The following is a 26,664-nucleotide window of genomic DNA, read 5'->3' as shown; positions in this document are numbered from 1 at the left end:
GGTGTCTGATAACATGGGGTCACGTGGCAAATTGAGCCCGGTGAAATGCACGATTCGAGTCCGGGTTGTCATGTGACACCCTATTATTGGACATCTGATGCAAATTTATATAAGGTGTCATGATGCAATAATTTTTACCCTCATAGGGCGGCCCATCCAGACCATCTTGAAGATATGTAATTGTCGCACCTGCAACAGAGGACCCACACCGACAACCTATGTCTAGAGAGAGAAGCATTTATTAAAATGTTAGTTTTGAGTGGCTTCGGAGCACCCAAAAAGCGACAAAAGCTAAAAGAAAAGGAAAAGCAGGAAGCATAATAAAATGTGAGGTGGTCATGCAAAATAACAAAAAAACAAACCCTAATAACCCACGAAAAGGTAAAAATTTGATTCCATCATATATATATATATATATATTATTTTAATTCGTATACAGGCAGAAAAAAACTTTAAAAGGATAGAAAAACATGTAATATTCTATTAACAACAGGGGCCTTTACATAAATAAAAGAAAAATATGCGCCTATAGATTCCACAAATGGGGACAAGCTTAACTATTTTATTAGTTTAAAGTTTTAAATTGCAATTATGTCCTACGAGCATAAGAAAATGTATAAATTCTAAAAAAAATATATATATATATCATAAGGAGCTCGTTCTGTCATTTATACCCACCCGACAGGAGTCAAAGAAACACTGGATCTGCATGGAGCTCCCATACTTTAATGAGGCCCACGCCATATTCTACAATCCTTATACCAAGTCTTCCTATTATATTTTCATTCTCTTTATATTTAAGTTGAGGCATTTACATAAATACCATACGATTCCTATGTACTTAGATATCTAATATCTAAACTTTACTTTTAATATTTAATTTAATCTATATATGTAAAAATTAAAATATAGGTGTTGGATACGTAATTACATAGAAATTGAGTGTATACATGCAAATCTTCCATTTAAATTATGCTAGTTTGGCCGGTCTTGCTATGGTTTGGTCATTCTAATAATTCTAACTTGAAACATACTATTTTTTATTTATCATAATATTTTGGAAGATTTACATGCATAACACTCAATTCTTATGTATTTATATTTGTAACACTTCTTATACTTCAAATTTTACGTACATGTCAAGTGTGTATTTTATTTTACTTCAAGTTAAAATGATTATATTGATGTGATATGAAAGATTTGAATGGTATAAATATAAAAATTAATACATAGGAATTGCGGAGTATGTATGTAAATATTTTTTTATTATTTTATCAGATGTCGCTGTGAATTAAAAATTAATAATATTAAACCCATCTTATTAAAATATTTATTTTGACAAGAAAACGGAGGATTTAAATTATTCAAAAGTGCTTGATTCGGGATATAGATATTAATTGACTTATTAGTACGTTTCATCAATTAATACTGAATATAAAAATTGAATGAACTTAAAATTAATTCTAAAAAAAAATTAGAGCAAATGCTGTCGTATCAAGCAAGTACAAAACAGCTTAATGCTCACGCATCGGTTAATTAAATAAATAAAATAAAATGGTCATTGAATATTTCTTCTTTGATAAAATAGTTAAAAATTTTTAAAAATACAACAAAAAAAAAAAAAAAAAAAAACTCCGGGAGTATTTTCCATCCCATGTCCAAAAGTCCAATTACTAACGGTCACGTCGCCCGCCGCTAATCTATATGATGACTCGCCCGGTCGTGCGGTGTTCATACGGAATATTTTCTCGAGGAGTTGGGTTGTAAGTTAGCCAAATATTTCTGGCTAAATAAGTGGCACATGGACTGTAGCGGTCAGCTACGATGACATCTGTAGGCCTCAGGGGCCGTGGTAGTGAGCTGCATGAGTGTATGTGGGGTGCCTCATGACATCATATTCAAGATGCATTGTTGCAGCATTTTTTGGGTGGCATCCTGATGTTTGAAATGATGAGCTACTTTATATGTTGCTTCATGACTTTGCGATGTCAGTTATCGCTTCTCACGATGCTGCGTCGCAATGAGTGGGTGGCAACCAATGATGTCTGCTGGTGGTGGCCGGTGATGGGCGGCAATTGGTGGTCGACGACGAAGTGACGTTGGACCTTAACTCATTCTCAAAGCTTCAATCTCCATTCCCCCTCATGAGAGAAGTGTGATTCTATTTATTGAGTTCCCAGTTAATTAATATAAGAATATGAACAACTTTGATCGAATGATCCATAAAGCTTCCTTCGATTAGACGTTGTTTGATGGATATTAGAGTGTCTTAACGATGTCGGAATTGAGTGATCTCAGGCTCGCGAGATTTGTCTCATCGAGACACTCGATTCAACTATAAGCTCGACAGATTCAACAGGACATCACAAATATGCATAATAAGCTATCAAAATTGGCTTAATGAGTTGATCTAAGTCTAATTTAACTCAGATTGGACCAAATTTAGTAACATTTGGTATGTCTTGTCGTGCCGTTCAGTTTGACTAAACTAAGCATAAAATGGACTTTTGGATAACTCTTTATCAAAGTGAATATTCCCTTACTCAAAAAATTATATTAACATTGATGTCATATTTTGAGGTTCATGCCAAATGATTGAAAATTGTCGATGCATATCATGAATATTATCCATCTTAAACTATTATTAATTAATGATATTAAAATTTATGTATAGATGAGTGCCAATTTTTATGGTAAAATTTTGATTGTTATTGTTAAAAATTGCAATTTACTTTTATCTAATGTTATTTTTTTTTTGTGCTAACTTTATTTAAAAAAAGGGGGATTTACATATATACCACACAGTTATGTATTTACATATGCAACACATGAACATTGATTTTTTACATTTATACCACCCAAATTTTTAATATCACATCAAAAACATAATTATTTAAACTTTAAAAAATAAAATATATATTTTAATGCATAGATAAAATGTAATATATATAAAAATTAAATTTTATGTTAGATATCTAAATACATAAGAATAGAGTGGTCTGTATATAATTCTTCGTAAAAATATAAAGCTGTAATATTTATAGTCAGCATAAAGCTCTTTGTTAGCGCCTATAAGATATTTAGTGCTGAGATAAGTGCACGCACTTTGATTTACTTCGATTTTCAAATAATATGACCGTTTCAAAAATGCAATTATTTAAAATGAATTGGTCGTCCGGAATGGGTTCTTTGATCATTGGAGAGAATCAAAAATTCATTCTGATGAGCGGCAAGTTTGAATTTTATTAATTTATTTTGAGTTGGGTAAATCTATAAATTTAAAAACTCATCATTAATCATAATATTTTTATTCTTTTTTAACATTATATATAATATTGATAATATTGCATGCAATTTTTGTTCCAAGTAAATAATACATTTATTTTTTTCTGCTTCAACGGTATGCTTTCTCACCGGGCGTGTCTTCTCCCCTCCTTCCTCTTTTGTTTATGATCTCTGAGTCCACACTGCCAGCTTATTTATTCTTCGGAACAGCATCACTTTGGATAGAGAGACAGAGAGAGACTGAGCGGCGGGTGGCGGCGAATGGAGGAGGGAGAAGCTGAAGGCGCACTAAAGCTGGAGTTCACTCCGACATGGATCGTCGCTGTGGTTTGCTCCATCATCGTCTCCATCTCCCTCGTTGTCGAGCGCCTTCTCCATTATCTCGGCAAGGTTTTCTCTCTATTTTCTCTCTTTCTTTATTAGGGTTCTGTTTTTTTTACCTCACATTCTCTCCACACGTTGCAGTTTCTGAAGAGGAAGAACCAGAAATCACTGTTCGAGGCGCTTCAGAAAGTGAAAGAAGGTTTGTTTTGCTGGTCCTTTCATCAAAGAAGATAACAAGGAACTTGTTTTGATGGATTTTTGGCGGTTGATGGGGAATGATCCGTGAGTTTGATTTGTGTGCAGAGCTGATGCTAATGGGCTTCATATCGCTGCTATTGACGGTTTTCCAGGGTACGATTGTGAGGATCTGCATCTCCAAGAAGTGGACGGAATACTTGCTTCCCTGTGAAGAAGCTTCTACTGCTGGGAAGCGTCGTCTCCTCTCTTCCCAAGAGTCTCACTGCAACGTCGAGGTCCCATTGTTCTTCCTAACCATGTTTGCTAATTTTCCCTCTTATTATTTTCTTTCCAAGCCCTCTGTTCTATTGTCCGGCGTTTTTTTCCTCGGGTGATTTGCTGTGCCTTTATATATGCTCGGTTGACTGGGAATGAATGCAACTTTTGGTTGAGGAGGCTTGAAGGCTTACTATGCAAAGTTCATTTGAAAAATCATCATCATCGTTCCCCTTCTTTGAACTCGCCGAGTTCTTGTGAAAATTTGGGTTAGGATATCTTTACCCATATTTGACCAGATGAGCTTTATAATCGTTAGATTTATTTTGAGATCAGTGCATTGTATGATTAATCAGTTAAGAATTGCGTTGCACTGATCTCAAGGTGGTTTCAACTAAATTTAAACAAGGATCTGCCGAGCTAAAATTTTTCCAAGTTTGACTTTGATGGAGAAAATATGAATCTTTTTAATACTAAAAATAAATTGGTTGAGAAATCCTGACCTAAATTTACTCCGAATGGACTTCATAGTCGTTTCTTTTTAAATTTGATTGATAAACTATATAGTACACTTCTAAATGGTAATTTGATGACCGTGAAGTCCGCCATGATCAACTTAGGATGCCGTGACCTAATTTTTCTCCTTTTAATAATATTCTTTTTTCATTTTAGCACTTTGGATTCTGTTCCCATCTGGCATTTGGGAACCTTATTTATTTTTTATTCTTTATTTCTTCAGCTTATACGATTTTTTTGCGGGTGAAATGTTCAAATTAATTGAGGAATCACTCCTTTTTACTAGATTTCAACTGTTCTACAAGCAGTGCTTTGCTTATCTTCAGTTATTTTATGATTTATTCTGTTTTTCAACCACACAAAAAGAACATAAAATTTAACATTGCTGTGAAATGCTTCTTATTTCCGTTATTAATTTTTCAGCATGAAGTTCCACTGCTATCTGTTGAGGCATTGCACCAACTGCATATCTTCATTTTTGTTCTGGCAGTCACACATGTGGTTTTTTCTGTCCTTACTATGGTCTTAGCTGGACTTAAGGTAAACTTTCGAGCCATCTGTCTTTTAAATTTATGAGCATTTGCATACATAGCACACAATTCTTATGTATTTACATATCTCACACCAAAAACTTTGATATTTACACACATTGCACTTAAATGTTTAATATCTCATCAAAAATAGCACTCCTACCACTTTTTAGAAGTGAAATCCACATTTTGATGCATATGTTTAAAGCGCCAAAGTTCTATGTATGTAAATATGAAACTTCAAGTGTGAGATATGTAAATACGTAAGAATTGTGTGTGGTACATATGTAAATTTCTCTTTTAAGTTTATTATTGACAGCCTTCGAAGGTGCATTTTTTATTTAGCGGCACCTTATTTTTTCCCCTCATCATAATTTAGATTCGTGAATGGAAGCATTGGGAGGATTCAATTGACAAGAACAATTCAGGAAGTGGTAAGAGGAATAAACTTCTTGCTCTCAGATTAGTTTGTAATGTTTGTTATGGCAAAATTTGATCCTAACTTGAGTGCTCTAATTTGTGCAGTTCCAGGAGGATATGCTCTTGTGCATCAGTTTGAATTTATCAGGGATCATTTTATGGGTATTGGCAAGGATTCTGAGATTTTGGGCTGGCTGGTAAATGAGATTCTTTACATTGTTTTCCTGGTGCTTAATTAGGCCAAAGTATGATGTATCTCTATGCTTGTGTTTTGCATAATTTTCAAAATAATGGCCACTCATGATTTGTGCATGTTTTACTTGTTTCCTCTATTGTTTTTTGGCAGTGTGTTGCGTTTAAAAATTACATTTAAAAATTCCATGCTTTATTTGTTTGGGATCACTTTTGCTTTTTGTTTTCAGTTTTTGGTTTTTGTTTTCAATTTTTTGTTTTTGTTTTGATTTGAAACAAAACTTGTTTGATATGTTTGATTAAAATATGATTGTTTTGAGTGTTTTCAAAAACATATTTATTTGTATTTAGAGAAAAAAATATATATATATATATATATATTAAAAATACATTAAACGAATATGTTTTTGAAAACAAAGGAAAAATAAAAGACAAAACCAAAATAAAATTGAACCCAAACAAGCCCTTGGTGGAGCTATTCTCATAATCACATTTTAAAAGGAAATTAGAATTTCTTCTAACCTTCCTTTTTATTGCGCCTGTTACTCTCAGCATTCTTTTGGCAAGCAATTTTATGGATCTGTGACAAAGTCTGACTACACTACAATGAGGCTTGGTTTTATCATGGTATGAATTTCTGTTGATGTTTTCCTTCTTGATTTATATGATAATTATTTTTTCTGTAATTTTTTTCTTCATAATTTGTTGCTGATTATGTTTTTTGTTCTTTAATCCGAACTTCCTAAGTCCAGACTCACTGTGCGAGCAATCCAAAATTCAATTTTCACAAATATATGTTTCGGGCTCTAGAAACTGATTTCAAGAAAGTTGTTGGTATAAGGTGTGAACGCTTAAACCACTAGTATGCCATTTTAAGCAATACTTGTTAATGTATATCTTTTAGCAATTCTTTATATTTTTACTATTGCAGGTGTTGTAAAAATTCTGTTTATAATTTTCAATATGTATTTTTAAAATTTTCATGTTAGATATTTTTATCGTGTGACTCATTTCTACCTTGGTTTCTTTCCTTTCTTTCAGTTGGTACCTTTGGATATTTGTGGTGGTCTTCCTATTACTGAATGTTAGTGGTAAGATCAACTTCTCTCTCTCTCTCTCTTTATATATATATATATATACCACATTTGGAAGTATTTTTTTAATAGAAATATATTAAACTACTTACAAAATTATAGCTCGGTAAGGATCAAAGAGTAAAATTTGGGTAATTTTGGATATCAAAGTAGAGAAAAAGAAAACTCTGCATGAAGATGAACACCCAATTTGATTCTTCATGAAAAAGGATGGAAGATATAAATGCATACCACTCAATTATTATGCATTTACATGTCTAACAACTAAACTCCAATTTTTACATACATGGCATCTTACCTATGCATGAAAAGTTGTATTTTGCTTTTTAAGAGTTAAATGGTCGTTTTCTAGATGTGATTTTAAAGCTTTGGGTGATATAAATGTATAAAAAGTAAAGTTTAGGTGTTAGATAGGAATTATATGCTAATGATTTATAACTGAAAATTGTGTATTGGATAAAGCAAAGTAAATTGTGTATAGGAATTCTTAGTGCAGCTTTTGCTTTTATTTCCAATATTTTCTCAGACAGACCTAAATGCTTTTGTTATAGAAAGAACTGTTATGATTCAAGTGGTGCTCTAACAAAATGTTGTGTATAAATTTATTCCTTGCAGGTTGGCATACCTATTTTTGGATAGCATTCATTCCCTTAATTGTAAGTATGTGACATGAAATAAACTAAATGTGAAAAACTTTTAATTTGAGCATTAGAGCAGGAAAAGAAGCCAACTTCTATTGAATTCTCCGGCATTATGTGACCGAGGCTTATAAGATAACAATATTTAATAATTTATTTTCTAGCGCTCTCATTGGTGATTGCAATGAATTTTTATTTGAAGATTTACACACATACCACTCAATTCCTATGTATTTACATATTTAACACCTAAATTTCAATTTTTACATAGATGCCATCTTACATATGTATGAAATGGTGTATTTCACTTTTTAAAATTTAAAATTGTGGTATTTTTGATGTGATATGAAAGATTTGGGTGTTATAAAGGGAAGTCAAATGTAGTTGTTAATTATGTAGATACATTGGATTTGGGTGGTGTGTATGTGTAAATGCCTCAGTTTAATTTTGAAAGAATAACATGCATACCTTTCAGTTACTTTGTATTTACATATCTAACACCTAAACTTCAATTTTTATATGCATACCATCTTCCCTGTGCATGAAAATGTGTACTTTACCTTTTAAAAGTTAAAATGGTGATATATATGAAAGATTCGGGTGTTATAATTGTAAAAAATCAAATTTAGGTGTTATACATGTAAATACATAAGAATTTGGTGACATGTATGTAAATGCTTCATTTTTTTATTTTACAACTAAACTGAAGCATAAAAACTTATGAAAAATTTTACTGTATCTTATGCATTTCACAGCTGCTCCTTGCGGTGGGAACAAAACTGGAGCATGTAATAAGCCAACTAGCTCACGAAGTGGCTGAAAAACACTCGGCTATTGAGGGAGATTTAGTAGTGAAGCCTTCAGATGACCACTTTTGGTTCCGCCGTCCTAAGATTGTTCTCTACTTGATTCATTTTATACTATTTCAGAACGCTTTTGAGATCTCATTTTTCTTCTGGATTTTGGTACGAAACATCATCTTTGCTTACATTCAAAATTGTGCAGGGATGAGGTATTTATTCTCTTGTTTTTTTTTTTCATCTCGTAGACGACATACGGTTTCGATTCTTGCATCATGGGAAAAATACGGTTTATAGTCCCACGACTCGTGATAGGGTAAGATGCTTATTAAACATTCGCATTTATCCCATGCTTCTATATTAGCTTGTGGAGCCTAATTTTTGCTCTATGAAGAAAATATGATCTTTGCTGATTATTTTATTATGGATATTTTGAGAATTTCATTATATGTTAGATTGCCCTTTTTTTTTTCTTAAAAAGAGGGAGTTGAATTAAGGGTGCGTTTGGGGTAGCTTGTGCTTATCGCTTATCTGGAAACACGGATTGTGGGGTGCGACCCGTGTTTAGTGTAAAAAACCATATGTGTTTTTGGATAAACTGCTCAAACCCAATTTCTAAATGGTGAGACGGTGTTTTCAAAAAATGCCGCCGCAACGAATAAGCTGCCCCAAACGAGAAAAATTATTCCATATGGACACCGTATGCAAAAAGTAAATATGTATTTAGGTGGGCCTCATTTTTTTTTTTATTTTTATTTTCGATCAACGGTGGAGATCGGACACCGTAATTTTTCGCCCAAACAGAGCCTAACACTGTAATTAGTCACGACCAAATGGTAGTGAAATTTGCAATGGTCGTAACTTGAATTTGCGTTAGGTTTCGCCTTTTATCTAAATATTTATTCTGAAAATGTAATTGTTTCTACATGGTTATTTTGCAGGTTGATGATTCAAATTCTATGCAGCTATAGTACCCTACCACTTTATGCTATTGTCACCCAGGTGACCTGCAGTCCTCTTTTTCCTTACTATATATATGGCATTTACATACATACAATTACCGCCCAATTCCCAAGTATTTACATTTCTAAAACCTAAACTTCATTTTTTACATTTATACCCCAAAAAAATTATAACACATAAAAATACCACTATTTTAACTTTTCAAAAATAAAACACACATTTTCATGCATAGGCATTGTGGCCAATATGTAGAAATTGAAGTTTACGTTTTAGATATGTAAATACATTGGAATTAAGTGGGTATATACGTAAATCCTCTCTCCCTCTCTTTATATATATATAATGTATGTATATGTATGTATTCATGAAATTGAGTAATGTAAAACTGCTGCTAATCTTGATACTTACTGCTAATGGTTTAAAAGATGGGGAGCTCATTCAGGAAGGCTATATTTGAGGAGCATGTGCAGCAAAGTTTGATTGGTTGGGCTCACAAGGTCAAGAAGCGCAATGCCCATCGAGTCAGTGAAGCCTCGACGTCAACCCGATCCGGCAGTTTAGGATCGAAAGATCAATCTTCAAGAGGTGATCATTTGCGAAAACTTGATCATGATGATTTACTTCTTGATGATCATCTGGTCGAACTTCAAACAAAATCTTCAATTCCACTGAACACAGGCCCAAAATCAGTGTAGTATTTTTTTTTTTTTTAGGTAGATATAGTTGCAAAGTTAATTGATAGCTATATGAATCTTGCGAGGTTCTTGTAGTAGGTTTGGGCAGCTTAAGTGGATAAGAAGATGAAATGTTGTACTAGATGCTGTTGTTTGTTGCAGGTTTAGTCTTGAAAGCCTTACATGTAGTAGATTTTGCAAGCTATGAATGCACTGAAACTTGTGGACATATTGACCTACTTAGCATTAGGGGTGGTAATGTTAGGGCATTTACATGCCATTATTATCACCCAGTTCTTATAAATGTACATATTTATTACTTTAGTTTTTTTATGTTTATACCACCCAAATCTTTCACGTCTCATTATAAATATCATTATTTTAACATTTGGAAAATGAAACATTTTTATGTATAGATAAGGTGGTATGCATGTAAAAATTGTTGTTTGGGTGTAAGATATGTAAGTACACATGCTCTTTTTTTTTTTTTTTTTTTTTTTTGATGGGCCAATGTCCATGTGAAATAATGATCATGAAGCAATCTGCGAAGCGGTGCATTATCTTAAACCCAGGTTGACTCAAATGATGGTGCAAGAACGCAACACCCCAAAGATGATGGAACAACAATACCTCTCGAAGATGAAGTAACGACACAGCTTGGGTATATGTCCAACCCTCGAATCCATCCCACACGGCCTATGAATTCTATTACAACTCATAATTATAGCTTATGTGACAAACCACAATCTATATATATATTGGGACAACAGATACATCATCAATAAATTTTCATCATCCGACATAAATTTAGAGGCATAACATGACTCTCAAAATGATCTTTTGAGCAATAAATATTCAAACTTCAATTAAAAATCATTAATAGCTCCGTTTTCAACGAATATATAGTCAAACTGATCAGCTCGACAAGATGGACCTAATGGTACCACAATTGGTCCAATCTAAACCAAATCAAACTCTTATCTAGGTATATTTAGAAGGTCAAATGGGTTTCAAATATGATGAGTTTATAAGCAAATTGAGCGTCTTGATAAGGCGAATCTAATGACCCTAAGATCACTCAATTCCGACATCTTTATGGTACTCAAATGTCCATCGAATACCTTTTAATCGGGGAAATTTCTTTGAGTAGTATGATCAGAGTGATTCATATTCCTTCATTAATTGCAATCATGATTCAAATAGAGTTTTCCCTCTTTCTTTAAAAAGGGGGAGATAACTTGAAGCCTGAAGAAGACCACAACTTGGAGAAGGAATTGAAGTTCACCGTCGACCACCGCTCATCAGCCGCCACTGATCACCATCGGTCGTAGCCTGCTCCTTGCGATGAAACATCTTGCGAAGAAACAATTAACAACCCGAAGTCACGAAGCAACCTTTGATGCAGATTATCATCTTGAACATCAACTTGACCCCAAAGATGGTGCAACACAGCCCAAAGAATGTGCAACTGTGCATCTCGAAAGTGGGGTAATGATATGCCTCACATACACTCCCGTAGCTTCCGACTTTGGTCCTCACGGCCTACAGATGTCATTATCACTCACTATTACGACTTACATAGTTAACAACTCGTGCAGCTTCTGACTCCGACCCCTGCAGCTCACGAATGTCATCGCGGCTCACTACAATGGCCTATAAGGCCTACATGAACCACAATTCCTACAACTCTCTACTGCGACCTCTATGACCAACCGAAGCTCCTAAAACAACTATCTATGACCCACCTGACCAATTACTGCCATGGTTATCAACTACTGTTTCTATGACAAGCTGATATTATAGCCAACGTCGACAACACTCACGACGGACTACTACCTCCGTAATTATCAATTATGACCCTTGTAACCTGCTATTGCCAAGAACTATAACCAAATTATAGATATACAACTTTGTAATTCCATCATCCTTAATTTAAGAGAAAAATGAATTTGTGTACTCACAATTTATAGTGGATTATTTCAACTAGGTCATGCACTGTGATTTTTCCCCTTTTAAAAGTTTTCCATGTAAAAAAAATTAAGTTGTCTCATCATGTTTACTTCTCTTTAATTATGTGAGTGTGTGTTGGTTTTTCATGCAATGCTAAGAAGATAAATAACCATTATTTTACCGCCACGAATCTTCTAAAAATTAATGACTAGTTTAGGTTATTTAGAATAAACTAATTTATTTTAGAAATCAAAATAATTTGTTATATGTTAAATATCATAGTGAATGAGCCGTTTATATACATTCAACATAGTTTTTATGTATTTACATATATATAATTTATATTTTAATTTTTACATTTATAACATTCAAACATTTTTCTATCACATTGAAATCTCATTAGCATTAACTTCTAAACATTTAAAATACACCTTTTTTTAATATAGATAAAGTGCTGAATATAAAAATCAATGTTTAGGTGAGGCATATTTAGGCCGGTGTTGCTAAGCACATGCTGGCCGGCTGTCGCAGTACCCTTTTTTTTTTTTTTTTTTTTTTTTTTTTTTGGTCGGTGAGAAATTTTTTATGTTATCTATAATTCTCTTGATTTTCTTTGCATCTTTTTATAATAATAATTATTATTAAATAATTACTTTTTTCATAATAAATTCATCATAGAATTAAAATATAAGATTGAAATACTAGCATATTAACCACACCTATAGATCACATAACCTTAGGTTGAAAACACAGAAATTTAGGTGGCTGATATGCTAATACATAAAAAGTTATGCGGTATTCATGTAAAAACCTTTTTTTATTTATTTATAATCCCCAAAATATAGATCTTCTCAACTATAATCCCCAAAATATAATGTGAGCGTATCTCATCAGACCGTGTCGCAGGCCCCCTCATTTACTTCAATTAATGCTCGGATCTTCCATCTTGGTCTTCGGTCAAGGATTCGCGATCTAGTGAGTACTAACTAAATCATTAAAGGGTCATTAACATACATACCACTTAATCTTTACCTATATATATATATATATATATATAAGACCTAAATTTTATTGTACATTTTTACCACCAAAATACATTTTTTTCAAAGTTAAGATGATGTGTATGTAAAAATTGAAATTTAAATATTATATGTATATATCAAATATTAGATATGTAAACATAACAATTGTGTGGGTATGTATGTAAATTTTCCATTAAAATATAGCACTAGGGACAAAACCAGCACCATCAAATCATACCTTCACAAAAACAATTAGGCAAGGAACCCCAACCTAGTCCTAAAATAATATTAGCCCCTGACTAATCTATTGATCCCTTTGCCTTAGAACATTCATTATGATTTTGATCCCCTTTCACTTAAAGCACAACTCCATCCATCGCCCGTTTATTTAATGATACACATACTTGTTAAACTTAGTCTATTGATACATTACCTAGTGAAACTCATTAATGAATCCTCTATGAAACTTTACCTATATAGACCCATATGCCTAATAAGATCACAAATCTTTATGATCCATCTCATAGTATTCTGCTAGGTAAGAGTTCCTGGAAAGATTTTGCATCATTACCCCTACAAATACAAATATTTGATATAATCACAAATCCTTAATTTGCCTTGACATCCATTAGTAAGATCATTCTTTGTATGCCAATGCATTTTTATTAATCTTTAAGCACACAATCTTCATTCACAAGTTATTAAGTTGAAATAAATATTGATAGGATTATTGAAATTATTTCTTGATTGTTTTCAGCATAAAATATAATTATACTACTATATTGGGACAGTTACATTCATAGCACACAATCTTATGTATTTGCATAGCACTCAATTCTTTAAAATCATATAAACAGTAACATTATTATAAATTTTAAAAGTTCAATATACCTTCTCTTGCATAGATTCAAAACACCAAAATATGTAAATATATGAAAATTTAAGTATTAGATTATGTAAATACATAAAGAGTGTGCAATACATGTGTAAAATACCTATTATATTTTACCTGACACTCCATTTCCCAGCTCTACAACCATCACATACTAATGACATGAATTTTAAATAATTGCTTATGAGTTTTTATCAGCATGTTCTCTGCTCTTCAAATTTTTGCATATAAACGTTAAGAAGTACAGACTAACTCGTATGAGATAAATACCCATCTTTTGAAAGTTCCTTTACGTATTTTCAAAATTGCATACTTGTCAATAGATGATGCTCCTACAAATATAGACACGAAACCTGCTAAAAACATATGAATAGAGCATTTATAGACATCTTTATGGAGGCAACACATACCTATCAACTTGCAATCAAATCACACGGACAACTGAGAACAAAACTTCGTCGACCTATTCTCCTTAGAAATCAACACATATTTAAATCCAAACACAACTCTACCTTTCACATATGCATGCCCGATCCTCCCCTCGCGACAAAATAATAATCATGTGATGAAAAAGAGCTCCAGATTCACTTCAAGAAGCTTAGTTAGCTTGTCAATATTAAAGAAAAAGATGGATTGGAGATTGGAGATTGATTGCAAATTGAAATCACTCCTTACATATTTAGCTTTGTTGAAATTTCCTAATCGTTTTGACAGGTTTTATTATCATTTTTCTAAACTTCGATCATATAGCGATGCCAAAACACACACACATCCTCTACAATCACTAAGTCTATAACACCCCATAACCCCACCAAAATATTCCTACATTCAAGCTAACCCTTAACCGATAAACCCAACCCAATCTTTTATGCCATCCAACCTAAAATTATCTAATCTCATCACAATAACTCATCAACAAACATTCAAGTTGCATTAATCCTCAAACACAACCTATCTCCAACACCAACCCTTGCCACTGTAGTCAAACACATAGCGCAGCCCTATTCATTCTTCATCCTTGACAAAAAGTCGAACTAGCTTATATCTCTCGGCTATAAACACCTTCAAGGCTTTATCCTCACAAGCTGCCATGGGCAAATCTGTTATTATTCAGATTCTTGGTGTGTGCGCGTGCGCATGTGTGTGTGTGTGTGAGAGAGAGAGAGAGAGAGAGAGTCACAGCTTCCATGGGCAGATCAGTTGTCACAGATTCTTGGTGCGTGCGTGTGTGTGTGTGTGAGAGAGAGAGAGAGAGAGAGAGAACGGAACCAATTTTTTGTGTCTTGAGATGAATAGAACCAAAAGGTTGTTCCTCTGCAACAACAAAATATCTTCATCCATGTTCAACAGTCTCTAAATCATTATCATCCATCTTTGAAGCCAACGCCTTCACATCTATACTATTATTTTTGCTTCCTCCTAAAAACACCCAATCTACAAGTGCCCACGCTTATGCTGGGGCATACTCGCAGGATAGACTATATAACAAATTCTAATATTTTCAAATCTTATTCCATAAAATTTACTCAACTAAAACAGCTTGATAATTCAGGGATAAATGCAATCTCGAAAAACTAGAGCATTTATCCCATATGGCAGAATAAAGAGGTTAGATATTAACAGTGGCCCATCGTATAGAAGATAAGGTTACTTTTCTAATGCCGCGAATTTAAAATATAAACTTTGTATTATTGCTCGCCATTAAAGAAAACAACCAGCAGTTCGTCCGCCAACTACAATGGTCAAAAGTTTGACTGTCTGAGATGGGATCAATCCAGATAAATTTACAAACAAAATGTACTACTAATATCTTGTAAATGGATGTATTAGAAGTTATTTTATTAAAAGTAATTTCTATTTATTTTGTTGTGTTTCCTGTTTTTTTTTTTTATATATATTTCCCAATTTTAGTTTTTCCTTCTTATTTTGTGTGTTATTAAGAAAGATTTGAGTATTATTTCTTTCATTTTCTATACCTAATGCATCATTTATTTATATACCCCTTTGCTGCTAAAAAATATTATCCTACTCTATTAACAAATTCTACATTGTATTAGAGCCACGAATCAAACCCTAGCTACCAAAACTTTTTGCAGGCCTTCTCACGCAGCCTTTTCTGCCGCCGACCACTCCTCTGCAGGCCTTCCAGCTGTTTAGCTCGCTCTCCTTTCTGCAGGCCCTCCAACCACCAATTCATGTAGACCGGCTTCTAACCTTCCCTGCCAACTAAATTTTCTGCAGCCTTCAGATTTCAACCGCTGTTTCCTGCAGACCAGATCTCCAGCTGTTTCTTTCAGTCGCAGGCCCTAATCTTCCCTACCAGCTTCATATCCTTCCAACACATCGAATCAGATCTCATGTCGGCAGAGATCCCTCCTACCAGCCAAATCAGTTTTTTGTTGTTTGCTGCATAAGGGACCATCTACGTCTCTGTCTCAGAATCCAAACCTTGTCATCGGCTCTGTCGAAATCATGGCGAACTCCCCACCGAGCATTCTCTGACGGTGTACTTGAGTCCACCGGAAGATCGACACCGACCTTAATCCCTTCGCAGAATGGAGGCCCAGAAAACCATATGAACTTCTTGATCACAACACAAACTTAATTGCTCTAATTTTCTTCAGTGGTCGGTCTCAAACCATGTCATTGTTTGTCAAAGAACGCGGAAAGTTCAACTATCTCACAAGGATGATTCATGAACCTCCGAAACTTGACCTGGCGTATGGATTGTGGGAAGTGGAGAATTTCATGATCATGCCTTGATTGATCAATTATATGGAGACTATGATTGGTCGTTCGTATCTTTTTTTTCGATCTGCAACTGCACTATGGACGACAATTTCAGATACCCAATTGAACGTAGGAAACTCAAGCCAACTTTATTAGGATTCCAAGAAGATCCGTGAGGCAAAACATGAATCAATGGCCATGACACAACACTATAATGACTTAGTGGCCTTATGGATGGAATGCGTTCTCTACTACGACTACACATGGAACTCTCCAGTTGATTTTTGCTTCTTCAAGAAAATTATGGAAAAGAATCGTGTTCCAATTCATGGCAAGTTTAAACAAGGATCTCTGGGGTCGTATTTTTGGCTGGGATCCCCTTCATTCAACTTTTGTTGCATTCCTCGAGATAAGTTATAAAGAAAGCCAGAGACTTGTTATTCTCAACACTTCCACTCTTTTAGTTGGACCGTCCGACTTGGTATCTAATAGTGCTCAACCCTCCACATCCTCACGAGCCAATCACTCTACTTAAGATTACTGTCAAAACACAATCATACCTGTGACAAGTGCTGGAAGCTCAACAAGAAATAGAAAAATAAACCATCAACCAAATCTTCCGCTGTTAAGGGTCATACTACGACTTCAGAAGCCACGACAGTACAACCAACTCTCACTCGAAACATCCCAAAATCACCAAACTCCATTAAGAGTCAAATGGCGCACTTGATCAAACTACTCGGATCTAGTCAGTTCTCTTTCGACCCATTGACATCCCATGTTCGTCAAGGTAACATTCCGCTGACACTCGATGTTTTTACTTATAGTCCGTGGATTATTAATTTACGTGTCACGGACCATATAACTTGATGTTCTCAAGCATTCTCGACATATTCTTTGTGTTCTGGGAGAGAAACAGTTAAAATTGCTGACGACTCCACCAGTTCCATTGTTGATAAATGATCTATTGTTCTAACAACAGACACGACTCTAAAATCTATGTTACATGTACCTTCATGAAAGTATAACAACTTGTCAGTCAGTAAGTTGACATATGACTAATTTTATTGCTCATTTTTCTCTTGATATTTGTCTTCCAGGATCGTCGTTCGGGGAGGATGATTAGAACTACTAAGCTGCTAGCCAACTTTTTCCAAAGAAAAAGCAATGTTGATGAGATCACTCCATTAAGTAGTAGTCTTTCCCAGCCCACTGAATGCTCTATTATGCTTTTACACTGCCATTTGTATCATCCTAGTTTTCAATATTTAAAATAAATTTATCCTTTGATGTTTAGTAATAAAAATTTATCTAGTTTTAAATGTGAGATTTATCATTTAGCTAAACAACATCCAACATCATGTCCACCACTCTTACACTCCTTTGGCACTTTTTCACTAATTCATAGCGACTTGTGGGGGTCTTCTTGAACGCCTAGTTATACACAATAAATGATGGTTTCTTATCTTGATTGATGATCACACTCGAATGATGTGAGCTTATATCTTAAAAAACAAATTTGAAGCTACTATCACCTTTAAAAAAATTTCATTCCTTCATTTTGACCCAATTCAAAATATCAATTCAAGTCATTCAGACTGACAACGACTATGAATATTTTAACTCTATACTAGGGGATTTTTTTGTAAGGTCATCATCTATCACAGCTTCTATACGGATACTCCCAACAAAATAGGGTAACTGACACCTCTCGAATTTGCCCGTTCCATGATGTTTCAATAGGATGTCCCGAAACGGTTTTAGAATGTAGTACTTACCACCACATATCTCATTAAAAGAGTTTCCACAAAAATTCACAAATTCAGGCTCCCGTTAGCAGTCTTGAGGTCTTGTTTTCCTACCAATCAGTTCTTCTCCGCTTGAGACCCCAAAATATTTGGGTGCACGATATTTGTTTGAAACACTGCCCCAACTTGTAGTAAACTTGATCCTCGTTCAATCAAATGTATCTTTCTCGAATATTTTGTCATTCAAAAGGGCTATCAGCGTCTTGATCCTGTCACAACTAAACTCTATGTGAGTGCTAATGTCTCATTCTTTGAAAATATTCTCTACTTCTTACCAGTGCCTCAAGTGAGAGGGAGCTATATATTTTTTGGACGTACTCCTTTCCCGACTTCGATAGACATGCCACGTACTCCTCCAACCACTATTCCCGAGGAACCAACTATACCAATGGATCCACCATCTACCAGACCAACATCTCCTCCACCTACTGTCCATGTCTATGCTCGGTGCATCAATCCCTTGGTTGAGACCCATCCCAATACCCATTGAGCCCACTGCCTCTTTACAAGAATTGGAATCCGCCCCGGCCAACATCCCGACACTACAGTTGCGGAGATTGCTCCCGCTCTGAATGAGGAGATGAGTTCTACCATTGATGTACGCAATCAAATTTGTTTTTATTATTCCATGGCAAAATATGTTTTATTCCGTCGACCTACAAAGCATTAGTCAATTCTTTGACAGGTCGTCTTCCATCCACTATTGAGGCAGTAGTGGCAGACCCTTTCTGGAAGGCCGCAATAATGGATAAGATGAATGCCCTTCGGCGAAATAACACATGGGATGTTGTCGATCTTCCTTGGAAAAAAAAAGTTGGTTGCTGGTGGATCTTCAACGCCAACTTTAACTCCGATGGAACATTTGAACACAAGAAAACACGATCGATCGTTAAAGGCTACTTACAAACCTACAGAGTTGACTATGAGAAGACATTTGCTCCAGTTGCCAAATTGAACACCATTTGGGTTCTGTTATCCATTGTCGTGATTTTGGATGGACCATTACTCCAATTGGACATCAAGAATGACTTCCTTAATGAAGATCTCAAAGAGGAGACATACATGTCTCTACCTCCATAATTTGACTCTAATTCTTCCCTAGGACAGGTATGTCGACTACGGAAGTCCCTCTACAGATTGAAGCAATCCCCTCGGGTTAGTTTCGACAAGTTCACACAGGTGGTAGTGGGTCACGGGTTCTCTCAAGCCCAATCATATCATATTCTATCCTTTCGATATTCCTCTAGTGACAAAATTGTTATCCTTATTGTTTAAGTTGACGATATTGTGCTCACAGATAATGATCTGTCCGCCTTGGAATCTCTTAAAGGCATCATCGCCACATCCTTTGAAATGAAGGACTTTCGTTCTCTCTGATATTTTTTAGGCATTGAAATTGCCCGATCCTCTCGTGGCATTTGTCTTTCCCAACGTAAATATGTGGACCTATTGACAGAGACCAACATTCTGCTTTGCAAGCTAGTGGCTGTTCCAATGGACCCAATTAGAAATTAGCTGAGGTTCCCAATGTTGTTCTTCTGAACAAGATACACTACCAACGCCTTATGGGTAAACTCATTCATCTCACCCATACGCGCCCCGATATTTGTCACACGTTAATATTGTAGTTCAATTCATGCATGACCCCTATGAGCACCATCTCATAGTTGTCCAGTGGATCTTCCACTACTTAAAAGGCACACCAGGCTCAGGTTTGTTATTCTCGCGCCACACATCTCGTTCTATTGCAACTTATACTGATGTTGATTAGGTCGGGTTCGTCCATGATCGTCGATTTATCTCGGGGTATTGCTCATTCGTGTGAGGAAACTTTGTCACCTAGAAAAACAAGAAACAATAGATGATTGCCTGAATCAGTGCAGGAGTTCGGTTTCGTTCCATGTCCTTGAGAATCTATGAAACACTCTGGTTACGCATCATGCTCCGCGAATTACATATGTTGGTCTCTGCTCCTCTACATTTATTTTGTGATAATAAAAACTCAATTAGCATTGCTCCTAATCCAGTTCAGTATGATCGTACCACGCATGTAGAGATTGACCGTCACTTCATCAAGGACAATCTCGATTCTGAAGAGATTTGTGTACCATTTGTCCCATCCAATGATCAACTTGCAGATATCCTCACAAAGAACCTTTCTCGGTCGTTGTTTGAAGACTTCAAATTTAGGTTGAACATGATTGACATATATGCTTCAATTTGAAGGAGAGTATTAAAAATTATTTCTATTTATTTTGTTGCCTTTCTTGTTATTTCTTTTTATATGTATTTCCCAGTTTATGCCTTTCCTTTTATCTTTAGGGTGTTATTAGGAAAGATTTGGGTATTATATCTTTCCTTTTCAATACCCCTTTATCATGTATTTATATCCCTTTGCCGCTCACTAATATTATCCTGCTCTATTCCCATATTCTATAGGGTGACATGGTACATACTTCCAGATGTTTTCTTAGAGGAACTTCTTATCATCTTCAGAGAAATTCAGTTACTGGAAATTAGATCTTCGCTCTTCTCAGAATCTAACTAAGGCTTAGGCTTAAAATACAAAAAAAAAAAAAAGAAAAGAAAAGAAAAAGCTATGGTTTAGGCTATTTGTAAGGAAACTGCACAGATTAAACAACCATAATTTATCCCAATCATTAAAAAATAAAAACAAATAAAGCACAGTTTAGTAACAAATTTAACAATTTGGAAAGCCAAAAAAACTTTAATCAATTTGTCGGATTTTTTAGATATAATTGTTAGTCAATGTTAAAACAAAGCATGAAAATCAAGCAAACTTCATTCAGAGGAACACTGTGGAAATATACTGTCAAGTTCAAAAGAAGGCCGACGAAACATCAATACTCCTGAGCAGCACTAGCAGCGCTCAAATCCACGCTCAAATCAACGTCCTGAAAAGAAACGTTAAATATGCAAATAAAATATTTGACAATAATTTACGACGATATATATATATATATATATATATATATTCCAAAAGTACCCAAGAGATACATAAAAAATATAGAACATTGTGAAGAGAGAATCAAGAGAGATAGTGTAGTTGAGAATCACAAGAATGTGTAAACTTTATCATGGTATAAGCCCTTTATTTATGGATATAGGTCTCAATCTTATAAAATTACAAGTCAGTCCCCTTATTATTAGTTTTCGGAGGGGGTTTTTAGTAATTACAAAGATATTTGAATATATAAGACTAACGGATTGATGCCGGTCGATGAGGGGTCGTTGGTCATTCGCCTCACCTTAACTCCATCGATATTTGACCAGAAACTTAACAATCTACCGATAGGCTTTAAGGTCGATTATCATCCAGTGGGAAATCCTTTGACACGTCCTTTCAATCAATCTATCTAAACTCCTTTGTGAGCATTAATCCATAGATCGCTAACAAAATGTCGATTAACATTATTCTTTTGAGCCATCTGTTCTGCCTTGAGATTCATGCTAGAATATTTTTTGTGTACATGTTTAATTCTCTGATTCTCTTGCTCCTTGGAAGCTCTAAAACACACAAGTACAAGATAATCTTTTTAACATATAAGAAATAATTGAATGACATTATTGCACAATAATGAACTTTCCTATATTTCCGTGCCCAGCTCGTTGTAGATAAGCCATGTGATATAGAAAGTTTGTGCCTTCTCCTTTCCTTCTTACTCATAATTTCTATTTTCCTCTCCATATTTGTTACTATGTCTGGCGGAGGAGAACCGTTTGCTGATAGGGACACCCTTCTTAAGGCCATGAGTAGCATGCGGGTGAAGGCCCGCAAACCAGACGCAAAGTAGAAACCAAAGCAGACGAGCAAAGTCTCTGTAGGAGAATTGAGAAAAAAAAAGGTTGTGCTGAACCCACAAACTGAGGAGCGTCAGGAGCGAGCTGGGTCTTTGGGTTTCATCACAGGCTCGTCCAGGAGAGGGTTGCAGAGCAGACTTGAATATGTTCTGCATTTGCCTTACAGGTCGCCCATCAGAGGTGAGTGTTCCTGTCGGAGGAGAAAGAATGTCTGTTCATATTGCTACAGGGGCTGTGGTCCCCCAAGGAGGCCTTGAGGGGGCATCGGTCAAAGCTGAGGCATGGCTTCGATCGAAAAAGGAGCGGCTTTTCCTTCGAGGGTGGAGGGCTAGGAAAAGCTGGTGATGATGTTTTTCCTTACCCTGGTGCAATTATTGAAGTCTTGACTATCGATACTGTGTCCATAGAAATTGATGTTGGTCTTATGGAAGATGCGACCGTTGTTGAGCAAATCACCCTTGGGGAAGTGGACGCTGTGGAATGGGCCACAGTATGACAAGGTGCTATGGAGCAGGGTGTTGAGTAGCAGAGCATAAAAAGAAACTTGTCTCTCGTCGAGGGCAAGAGTGTGGGTTATCAGGTTTCTTCCAGTGCTGTAAAGGAAGATGAGGTGACCAAGGGTAAAAGATGTCCTCCGACTTCATAGTACATCGTCTTGTTGAGATGGAGGAGCGTTTCCTTCGTTTTATGGGTTATTCTCGAGGGGATAGTGTCGAAGGAATTATTGAAGTTCTGGAGAGAGTTGACCGAGCGGAGAAGGAAGTTGTTGCACTTCACGAGGAGGGGGAGACATGCTTGCTGGTTGTGGGGATATGACACACCCGTATTTGGAACTGTCAGCCATTAGAGAGGTTCTCACCGCTCAGCTGAAGGGTAGTGAGAATGACCTCTTCAAGCTAAACGACGAGTTTATGTATGAACGGCTTCGTCACTGAGGGTTTATCTTAGACAAAGCTGCAAATGACCGCTCAGTTAAGTTTTTTTCTTTTCTAGTTGTAACCGGGGGTTTGGTGGGATGCCCTTCTCTTTTTTATATATAAATAAAATATATTTCTTTTTCAATTTTTGGTAATGATTACCTTCCAGTACCTTATATATATAGGGGAGGGAGGGAGAGCTTGTGTTGTGGTTGAGGGTCTTTGCCCTTTCCCCTTTTCTTTGGGTTACGCTATTTCTCTTCCTCCTCATAGTGTAGGATCGTAAGCTCCATGGTTCGGAAGTATTCTCAAGAATTGTTTGATTCGATTCCTGCCACAAAAGTTTTGGTCCTCTCTACGAAGGACGTGAAAGAGATCCAGGATCGTTAAGTTCTTGACCCTACTATTTTCTTACGACCAGCAACCAGTCACAAGCAGGCCACAAGTATTTTTCTCCCGACTTGGTTTTTTACAAAGATCACTTTAAGATGGGTTTTCGGCTGCCACATTGTCGAGAGTTGCGGCCGATCTTCAATTGTTATGGGATTATTCTTGCTCAAGTTCTCCCTAATCCGATCGTTGTCGAAATGATTGATTTACTTTTTTGTTGAAGGATGAGAATCCCATGGTCCCCACGTAGTGAGATTAAGATTTTGTTGTTTTTGTTTTTGTGATGAGAATCTCATGGTCGATCAAACTCTTCAATCACTTTTTTCATTTAGGATTGATCGCGATGTTTATGTTCAATTTGTCGCAGGTTTTAAGATTCATTTGTTGGCCCTCGAGAAGAAGGTGAAGGACTAGAAGACAAAGTTCTTGATTGCTTCGTGTCAGAGCGGTTGGAGAATTTGCACTTCTTTGACAGAATGTGTGGTAAAGAAAGTGAAGACCTTACCCGGAAAAATTCGAGATCATAGGGCACTGATTGAGGATCAACACCTCTCTTTATTTCAATACCTGGAGTCCTGGACCCCAACATGATCGAACGTACACTAACAAGGTTTTATGGAGGTCGGTCTATAAGAGGGAGGTTGCTCGAAAGAAGGGTGCTGGAGAAAGGGCAGCTTCAAAAAGGTCTTTGGGGAGAGGTGGTCCTCAATTGTCAGAGTTAGGGGTCGGGCTACTCGATTAGGTCGATCAAAGGGGATATTGAACGTTAGTGTCATCTATTTTCTTACTTGTTTGTGTGTGAAACACATTTATGTGACTTGCATAATTTGTTAAGTTCTTCTGAGGGAAGCGAGGTAGACTCTTCGCGATCACGTGACATTCTTGACTCCGGGGGTTCGCTAGGGCACCAGTCGGTGGGAGCAGCTCTGATGGCAACTGGGGAGACCTTGCTTATAGCTTTGGTGGAGCGAGTCGCGCCTCCCATCCTATCTCTGATAAGACCGATTCTAAGGAGCAAGGGTTCGTGGAACGGATTGAGAGTGACGTCCTTTAGAAGAAAGGAAAGATTCCTGCACCGGATAAAGGGTTGCCACCTCCTCCTAAGCAAAAGGGGGTGATTCCGCCTGAGTGGGCATTCTCGCACAATCGAAGAGCTAAGGTTTAGACGGGTAGTCATTAGGCTCTTATCGATAGAGAGACTGAGTGGTTCCCGTACACTCCTCTAAATGGGGACTACCCCTCGATTCTAATGGAAATGTTCTGGTCTCCTACCTTCTAAAAAATATTGAGGTCGTTGGACGGAAGAGGTCGATCGATATCATGCCCTTGCCTAGGAGGCTTCGCAATTCCTCGACCTTCTCATAGATAGAGCCTAGGAGGAGGCCGGGAGGTCTGTCTCGAGAATTCAGAAGTTGAAGCGAAGGGTGGCAGAGAGGTTGAAACTTTCCATCGAGGAGAAGAAATTGAATGCTCAACAACATGAGGTTCAGATGGCAGCCTTCTGAAGGAAAATGAAGAACTGAAAAGAGAATGTCTTCGATGATTACCCAGGAGGCATACGTTGAGTGTCTTTCTCGTCATATTGCAGTCAACACTTCTCTTGCAATCAAAAGGTTCATAAAGCATAGACTGGTTGACCCCAAGTGGCAGAAGATGGAGGAGTTTGGGATGCCTCTTTTGGATTTAGAGGGTGAGAAGAGTCTGCGCACGAGAAGTCTGATGGTGTCGAGGGTGCAGAAGGAACTAGAGAGGCAGACTCCAGTGAGTCTTCAAATGTCTAGGGTTGAAGCGAGCCCTTTTTATATCTTTTTGTTCTTTTTTGCATCTTTCTGTTTTGTTTTAAGGAAGAATGCTATTTATAAACGAACTCTATGATATAAGGAACTTTTTGAGGCCAAAGGATTTGGCACCCAAGCTTTTTCTCTTTCATCTAAGAATTGCTCGAATATAAGAGTGATTTGCTACTTATGAGTCGTCAATGAGTGTATATAAATATGCGTATGTGTGTTGGACGTGACCTGTTGTATTTCTTGTATGCAGACGTTACATCCCTCGCGGAGCTTGTCGTTCTCGGGTGCAAAACCTGTTTGGGTGCAGGATAATCGTTTTCATACCCCTTGCGGAGCTTGTCATAGTTAAGTGTCAAACATCCCATAGGCCATTGATGATTGTTTCACACCCTTCACGGAGCTTGTTGTTGTCGGGTGCAAAACATATGCTTGGGGCGCAGGACAATCGTTTTCTCACCTTTCGCGGAACTTATCGCTAACGGGTATCGAAATGTCCCATAAGTCATTGATGATTGTTTACACATCACCTGAGAAGCTTGTCGCTACCGTGTGTGAAACCTATGTTTGTGGCGCAGGATGATCATTTTCATACTCCTCGCGGAGTTTGTCGTTGTCGGATGTTAAAGTCATATATGGGGCTTAAGACGATCATTTATGCACCTATCGCGGAACTTATCACTGCCGAGTGTCAATATATCCTATAGGCCGCTGAGGATCATTACGTTGATTGATTAACTTTTATCTCTTGCAGTGCCCGTTTCCCACGTGTGACAGTGCTCGTTCCCAAGTGTGACAGTGGTAGTGTCCCGAGCGTGGCGGTGTCAATTGCCCAGGCATAAAGTGTTAGTTCTCCGAGTGCGACAATTCCCCGAGGCGTAAAGAAAACAAACGAATAAAATATTGTCAGAAAGATGTTGAATATGTAAATCCCAGGCTTTTATTTGCCATGAAAAAAAACTCATTCATTATTTTGAGGGCCTTTGAAAGAGAAGAAGGGTTATACAAAATAACAATAACAGCGTTTTTTAGAAATACGGTCGGAGTCTCCGTGCTGAAATGAAAAAGGCGAAGGCTAGTTTCTCAATTATAGGGTATCGGAGTTCGACGCCTTTGAGGACCCGCCTAGTATAGTACACTTGGCGTTGTTTTTCAGATTATTCTCAGACCAGGGCCGAACTGACAGCTTTGAGGCCAACTCCAAGGTAAAGGTAAAGATATTTCTTTGGTTTCGGATTCTGAAGGAGAGGAAGAGAGACGAGGAATAGTTTGAGGTTCCTGAAGGCCTTCTCGCATTCGGGTGTCTATTCGAAGCATTTGGTTTTCCTAAGCACTTTGAAGAATGGGATGCACTTATCACCTAACTTAGGGATGAACCTACTTCATCCCGTGATCCGTCCGATCAGTTTATGGATTTCTTTGGATTTTCTTTGTTGGGGGGGTGGGGGGGGGGGGAC

General features: G+C 36.5%; 2 protein-coding genes across 2 annotated transcripts in view; one reads left to right on the top strand and one right to left on the bottom strand.

The window, feature by feature from the left end:
* Positions 1–3,430: 3,430 nt before the first annotated feature.
* Positions 3,431–10,237, top strand: LOC110022359 (MLO-like protein 1). Its single transcript, XM_020721245.1, has 14 exons — positions 3,431–3,675; positions 3,751–3,808; positions 3,913–4,082; positions 5,002–5,118; positions 5,488–5,542; positions 5,634–5,725; positions 6,273–6,347; positions 6,473–6,561; positions 6,762–6,811; positions 7,430–7,470; positions 8,208–8,417; positions 8,501–8,568; positions 9,194–9,254; positions 9,641–10,237. The coding sequence occupies exons 1-14, from the start codon at positions 3,547–3,549 to the stop codon at positions 9,908–9,910; spliced, it is 1,485 nt and encodes a 494-aa protein (XP_020576904.1). The 5' UTR covers positions 3,431–3,546; the 3' UTR covers positions 9,911–10,237.
* A 10,746-nt stretch (positions 10,238–20,983) lies between these two features.
* Positions 20,984–26,664, bottom strand: part of LOC110022338 (guanosine nucleotide diphosphate dissociation inhibitor 2-like) — a 40,514-nt gene continuing 34,833 nt past the window's right edge. Inside the window, exon 13 of the mRNA XM_020721213.1 lies at positions 20,984–21,206. Within this exon, the coding sequence (XP_020576872.1) occupies positions 21,153–21,206 (54 nt within the window). The 3' untranslated portion in view covers positions 20,984–21,152. The remainder of the gene's footprint in view (positions 21,207–26,664) is intronic.

The sequence above is a fragment of the Phalaenopsis equestris genome, unplaced genomic scaffold (genome assembly GCF_001263595.1).
Source record: "Phalaenopsis equestris unplaced genomic scaffold, ASM126359v1 Scaffold000186, whole genome shotgun sequence".
Taxonomy (NCBI): domain Eukaryota; kingdom Viridiplantae; phylum Streptophyta; class Magnoliopsida; order Asparagales; family Orchidaceae; genus Phalaenopsis; species Phalaenopsis equestris.
Note: the sequence above shows the minus strand (reverse complement) of the source record. Positions and strands in the feature narration are given on the sequence as shown.